The sequence below is a fragment of the Coccinella septempunctata genome, chromosome 7, assembly GCF_907165205.1.
Source record: "Coccinella septempunctata chromosome 7, icCocSept1.1, whole genome shotgun sequence".
Lineage (NCBI taxonomy): Eukaryota > Metazoa > Arthropoda > Insecta > Coleoptera > Coccinellidae > Coccinella > Coccinella septempunctata.
Window position 1 is genome coordinate 19511523 of NC_058195.1, and position 6853 is coordinate 19518375.

The following is a 6853-nucleotide window of genomic DNA, read 5'->3' on the forward strand; positions in this document are numbered from 1 at the left end:
TCAAGTTTATTTTTCACAGTTTTCCGTTCAAGGAATAGTTACTCACTGTTACGAGGTTTTACTCACTGTTTCGGGAATTCACTCACTGTCCGGTTATTGTCTCTCACCTCAGTTGTTTCCTAGTAGATTCTGAACGGTCCCTGCTCGGGCGCCATTTTTGTAACGGGATAACACGGGATCCGATCTCAAACGTTATACGGGGGTTAACGGACTTGTTCGCCAGCCAGAACCTGAGACGTACACTTGACGGACAGATATCGGACTTCAGCCAGGTTAGGGGATGAAAGACGGCACAGATTTACAACAGCTCACTCCTAGGTGCGTTCTTCGCCCCCTGAATATCCACGCCAGCGGGGTTCTTCGATAACAACTGAGGTGAGCGTCGAAACAACGGGGAAGGAAAGAGGGTTAGCCACTCCAAAGTGCCTCCGCACCCCCTGAGTATCCACGCCAGCGGGGTGCTTTAGCAGTAGGGGTGTAACTACACCCGGGGTAGGAAGGGATGAAGGGAGATTTTTTTTTGCCACTCCAAAGTGCCTCCGCACCCCCTGAGTATCCACGCCAGCGGGGTGCTTTAGCAGTAGGGGTGGAACTTAACCCGGGGTAGGAAGGGTTGAAGGGAGGCTGAAGTTCCAATATTATATAAAAAAATAACGGAGTGTCGTCTTACCTATGGTTGGCCACTTGCACTCACAAGAGAAAAAAAAGACAGTAGAGAGAGAAAAAATAACTCAACAAAAAAAAACTTCTTCTGAAATTTTTCCGAAAAGAAAACTTAAAAAATTGGTGAATTCTCGAAAACTCTGGGCAGCTAATCGGTGGTCAAACTAATCAAGGGAAAATCGCAAGTCGGCAGCAAGTCGTAAGTGAAGTGGCCTGCGGGGGAACATCTGATTTTATACCCACAGGGGGGGTGCGGAAATCAGATGTGCCCGGCAGTCGAAATTCGGTATATATATATTCTTTTGAATGTCAGCAATACATTTTTAGTTATCAAACGGTAAATTTGCGTCGATGAAAACGTCTTAATTTCGACTTATCTGTGCTAGCGAACAAAAAAACTCGGTTATCTTTCAATTCAGGATGTTTTATACGGTGCGACATCGTTTTTAGGAAATAAAAACGGAACAAAAACGGTGCGGTATGTTTACAATTCCGAACGATGTCGGAATCCTGAATTGGAAATTGAAAATATTTTTCTCCAAAATTATTTCGAAAATAAAATTACTTGAAAGTGAAAACTGAAAGATTCTTCTAAAATGAGGGAATATGTTTGAAAACCCATTTTCTCATTACAAGATGACACAGTATTTTGAAAGTCCGGTTTTTCAAGATTTAACAAAAACTATGTTCGGTATCAACCGTGGTTCAACTATTAAATATATCGGGATACCAAACCCATTTTTCTAGTTTCGACATATAAAGTAACACTTTTTAGAACTCATCTAAAACGTTTTGAAACGTTCTACTTTTCGCAACCAGTTACGAAAAGTGAAATATTTCGCAACTGATGAAGAAAAGTAAATTTCGCCATTAATTGTGAGGAATACAGAATCAAGACTAAACTACTTGAACTATGTATTTCTTAACCTTCATATGGGGGGCTCAAAGCTGAAGTGAACCAAGTCAATTCGGCTTTGTTTTGATATGATATTGTTAAAAATTGAGCGAAGCCCCCCTCCGACCTCTCTCTAGTCGACGCTACTGACCAGCTCCGGTGGCCACGTATGGTACCCCGATTCGGCGGTGCGCTGGTTGAACGACGCAGCGGCCCCACTTTCCGTGTTTTTCAGAAGTGAAAAACCTACACATTTCACACATTTTTCTTAAGATTCTCTTTGTTAGCTCCGTTGAATTAACTTCGCGCTGCTATCATCTTGATTTGTAACACCTCATTTTAAGTTCACCTCTTTTAGTTGTTCTCAATTTTTAAGTCTTCTCGCACAATCCTGGTGCTAAATTGTTCTTCTCATAAGGTAAAGTACACTCAGACTGCTCAAAATTATAAATTACACCATTTTCATGACCATTTCATTCTGAAGAAATTAGTCCACGTGCAAGAGATTCGGAATCTAGAAATAGATTCCGAATCCTTGCGAGCACTGCTCAATTGAAATGTCCACTCAAGTCAACTCGAACTATTGTCGTCTCAGACCTATATATTTTATTATATTTCATAATTTATATAGATTTTCAGACTTCTCTAGATCTTCTCACATGAAAATGGGTATGTAGCACCAGGATTGAAACTTCTCAAGTTCATCTCCATAAAATTGATATCTGATTCATTGTCTTCTCTTAATATTCTTCATTATTAGAATCAGTTTAATCATTTTTATAACAACTCTTATGATCACCTCGTTATACATATGACTAATTCATGGTGTTGAGTTTCAGATGAATGAATCCTCATATTCTCCAGGGTGGACCCTGGATGTAGCTGTTTTTCTCATAACAGGATGTGAACACCTCAAGTTTTGTTAAGCGATCAGTGATAATGCTCGATACACCTCGACCTAGGCTCCACCCTGGAAAGTCTGCTCGAACACTCATGTCTACTCATTTGGTATGGTCTACTCTTTATAATATGTACTATCATTGGTTTTTTTCTATATTCATTCATCGGACTCAACATACATGTTAGTTTTCTCAGCCTTCAGCACATCTCAAAATCTACGATTAGAGATTTATTTAACTCAGTACTCTCATGACTTCTCTTAATTTATCAATTGTTTCTTCTATTTTTCTGATGAACGTTCTAATCGTGCTTACTTGTAAGCAGCTCGTCTCTGTAAATGTTGAATTTATTGATAAATTTTTGCACTCTTCAAGATCATCTCAATGTATATGAATTATACTATGTTCTTCTCAGATTAATTATAATTGTCCTCTTCATTTAATTAATTATTATTGAACTTCTCATTTAATTAGAATTTATTGCCCTTTTTATATTATTTTTAATATTCTAGTGCTTCTCAAATTCATTAATTTTGTGCTTCTCATTTAACTTGTGCTACTCTTGTTCTGCTGATACTTACATTGACATTATTGATCAACTCAAATTTAATATATCGATTTCTCGTTGATGATCAGACTTAGACATTGCAGTTTCACCTCGGGCCTATTTCTCTGTACTCTCGCGTCTTCTCTTTAAAATTCAGTATTCTAACCCTCGCGTTTTCTGATAGAATAAGGAGGCTCTCGCAATCAATTTTCAATTGATTGCCCTATCACTGTGTAACCGCTGTGTTGATATTGAATTTATTGAACTCCTCAACGTCTAAGTCTGACATCAAGTGATTTCTCATTTGAACTGCTCTGGACCATCTCTTGTTTTTAATTGGATATTGTCTCTCTGAGTTTATAGATGTGGTTAATATTAGTTGCTTTTACTGTATTAGCTTCATGCAGGTGACATATTCATTTTATGATTGTGAACGATACTTAATAAATGTTTTTATACCATCTCCAACTCAATCATCTTTTCATACAGTCCACTACTCTTTAATTAAAAAATCATAACATCCTCGATTTTGAACAGATATGATAATGGCTTAGAAGTTGTTCATCACCAATTAATTCAAAAGTGACTTCTTTATTTATTATTTTTCTTATGTAAGCATATGCTTACATTCAAACTTTTTAAGATCTAAAGAAGTCACTTTTGAATTAATTGGTGATAAACAACTTCTAAGTTATTCATCTCAAAACTAGGCGGAATGGTCTTGGTCCACTTCACCTCTGAACCCCTCATATATGTCATTAAATTTGATATGCTAAATATTATAAGGAACAACAAATTTATTGATTAGGTAACTTTAACACTTGAATGGAAAAATTATTTATAAATATTATTAACACAGTTCGAGCTGAAAACGTTGTTTTCTGTGTAACATTAGTTTGCGTATTCTTCATGTAATTTTCTCCTAGGATGTTTGTCGCAATCTTCTGTTTATCAGTTATGGAATTTTCCTCGTAACTTTTAGCAACTGTATTAGACTTCCATCCTTCATGCTGTTTGATTCTCACCAAATCAGCTCTAGTCCGCAAGGAGAGTAGTCAATGACCGCCGAAAACAGTGACCAGTATACAAACAAGGATTTGGCAACTTTGAAAACTGAGCGATCATTTTCGGCAAATTTCCAAATGTGTTGATACCTACAGGTTGAACCCCACATCTTCCATTTGAATATTTGACAAAAAATCTGTCATGCTTCATTTGATGGCCTTAGCAAAAAGTATTTCTTTACAATTTCGATGCAATTTATACCATCAAAAGCTCCAGCGGTCTATAGCAAATTCTCGACATACATTCGTCTTTGTGTTAGGAATGGTTACTTCAGCAAATTCCTCCTGAAAAACAACATTTTCTACTCGAAGAAAAGTTAATTCACCTTTTCCTCTAGGAACTCCAACAATCTACAATGCTACCTTGTGCATCAAACGTTGCTCATCGCAACCTTTTTTCAGAAAATTTGCAATGTTTTCTTTACTGAAAACTTTCGTCTTTTTAGGCTGGTAACCTTCAGAATGACCTTTCAAGAAATCCAGTAAATTTGTATACTTCTTATTAGTCCAAGATCCCAAAGCGACTAGACATAACTCATTTTCACACAGATGAAACTTTAGGATCTCAGAAGAGTCTCATGTGCTTTGAATACCTGCGAACTTGTGGAGCTTGCTTAGTGACACCTGGGCAGATATCAGTTGGCAAAGGTGACTAAAAATAAGTTGTACTTAACTTATTCTCACATGGCTGATTTTTATATATGTTTTAAAGACTATTATTCTGAACTTATATTATAAGTTACAGACACTTTCCATGGGCCAATACTCTTTGCCATACGCTTTGAAGCTGCACAAAAATATATGAACTTCATTCAACTGATCAGTGTCTGTCACTTATAATATAAGTTCAGAATAATAGTCTTTAAAACATATATAAAAATCAGCCATGTGAGAATAAGTTGAGTAAAACTTATTTTTAGTTACCTTTGCCAACTGATATCTGCCCAGGTGTCACTAAGCAAGCTCCACAAGTTCGCAGGTATTCAAAGCACATGAAACTCTACTGAGATCCTAAAGTTTCATCTGTGTGAAAATAAGTTATGTCTGGTCGCTCTGGGATCTTACTCTATAATGTCAATATTTCTTTTCAAGCACAATTCGGTTCACAAGGTTGAATTCTTCATTCCCTTTTTTTCTTGAAAATAAGCTAGCAAAACTTTTTCTTTCAAATGAGAAATCCGTTTTTTTTCACACCATAGACCAAATTTAGCATAGGCCAAATCATTCTTGCTCCTCGACTTCTTAGGAATTATTGTAGATAACTCAGATTGAGCCGCTTCCTCAATGTCGCTGGGAACGTCGTTCTCTGAATCGGACATTGCAATATATATTCTCCTACTTCAAAAATATTCAATCAATTATTTTCGAAAAGAAAGACGATTCTAATTCTCCACTTTTCGACAATCAAAACAAGCACTATCAAAATAACGAAATATGACACCAAACGATACTTGCTTCCAAGGCAACGAAGTGAAAAACAAATATCTCCGAATTATCGCGTTTGCACACGTTTTTGGTAGTTTCAATTTGATTTCAAATAGTCTCATCCTATTCAAAACTAAAAAAAATAGTGTGTGAAACACGTTGGGAAACACTATTTTTTGTTATTCGAGTTCTTCTGCGCAACGAGCGAAGCGAGAAATACTCTCAATTCCCAACTGGTTGCACAAATAACTATTATACGAGATGAGCGTCACGAAAAATCAATACTCTTTCAATGATGTTTCTATCAATAAGATGTAATGTTCGAAGGAAAAAAAGAAGAAAAAATATCGATTTCATATAATATCTGTTTGCCTTTATTTATTGAATCCTTTTAGGCAACAGAGTAATAAAGCCCTTAATTAAATTAAATAATTTCGATACGCATCTGATAGCTTTTTCTCCCTCACTTGCTTTTCTGAAACGAGGAATTAATTCATCCAATTCTGCCTGAAGCAGTAAAATAATTTCCTGTAGGGCTTCTATTAACTCTCCCAGAGAAATTTCGGCTAACTCCTTATCGAAATCTTCCGCTTCCAGAGAAAACTTATAGGTTGACTTTTCTGGTTCTGAGGATGCAACCTTGGATGGTGACACCTGAAGAAATGAAAATAATGAAATTAAATTTCAAAATTTTTCAACAAAAAGTGCTGACTCACCATTTCCATAAGGAAAATTAAGGTCAAAATTAGACAACCTGTGTGACTCGCCATATCGGAACTCGATGAAATAAACATTGTTTCGATGTCCTTATATTTGGAATACCCCGCACACTTATCATTTTTTGATTGTATTATCGTGATGTATGTAGGTATGTTAAAAATGCTATAGAATCTATTTATTGGGCTTCAATGAAATATTTATTCGAAAAGCGTGACATAAATCTTTTGAGATGTGATTTCTCGAGTTCCATTATAGCGGATCGTGGTCATTTGAATCGAGGAGGATAAAATTTTCATGAGCAATGTATTCAGGTATTATCTGACAATAAGTTATTTGTTTCGATATAATGGGAGTCATATTTTTTCTTCCAAGTGTGGAAAGTGGTACTTGTCCGCACGAAACTGCCGTTTCCAAAACGATGCGAAGCAGTGTTCGGGGAAGCAGTTGAGTGCGGTCAAGACACTTTCCGCAAGCGTTGGCAACAATATTTCTTCTACAACTATTCATTATGTTCTATTAAATCGAGCCATGGGCCTAAAATGACATATGTGCCGTGGACTGAAACGACATATATCATTTTAGGCCGGTATAGTATGCCATTTTAGGCTGTTCATCATTAGTGAGCACTCCTAGTCAGTCC

The 6853-nt window shown here is 36.5% G+C and overlaps 2 protein-coding genes across 2 annotated transcripts; both read right to left on the reverse strand.

Moving 5' to 3' along the window:
* Positions 1-3992: 3992 nt before the first annotated feature.
* On the reverse strand, positions 3993-5387 carry LOC123316928. Its single transcript, XM_044903243.1, has 3 exons — positions 5261-5387; positions 4432-4592; positions 3993-4353 (listed from the first exon to the last, which is right to left on the reverse strand). The coding sequence occupies exons 1-3, from the start codon at positions 5385-5387 to the stop codon at positions 4273-4275; spliced, it is 369 nt and encodes a 122-aa protein (XP_044759178.1). The 3' UTR covers positions 3993-4272.
* A 456-nt stretch (positions 5388-5843) lies between these two features.
* LOC123317526 lies at positions 5844-6345 on the reverse strand. Its single transcript, XM_044904100.1, has 2 exons — positions 6210-6345; positions 5844-6147 (listed from the first exon to the last, which is right to left on the reverse strand). Exons 1-2 carry the CDS (start codon positions 6285-6287, stop codon positions 5872-5874), a joined length of 354 nt encoding a protein of 117 aa, XP_044760035.1. The 5' UTR covers positions 6288-6345; the 3' UTR covers positions 5844-5871.
* Positions 6346-6853: the final 508 nt, after the last annotated feature.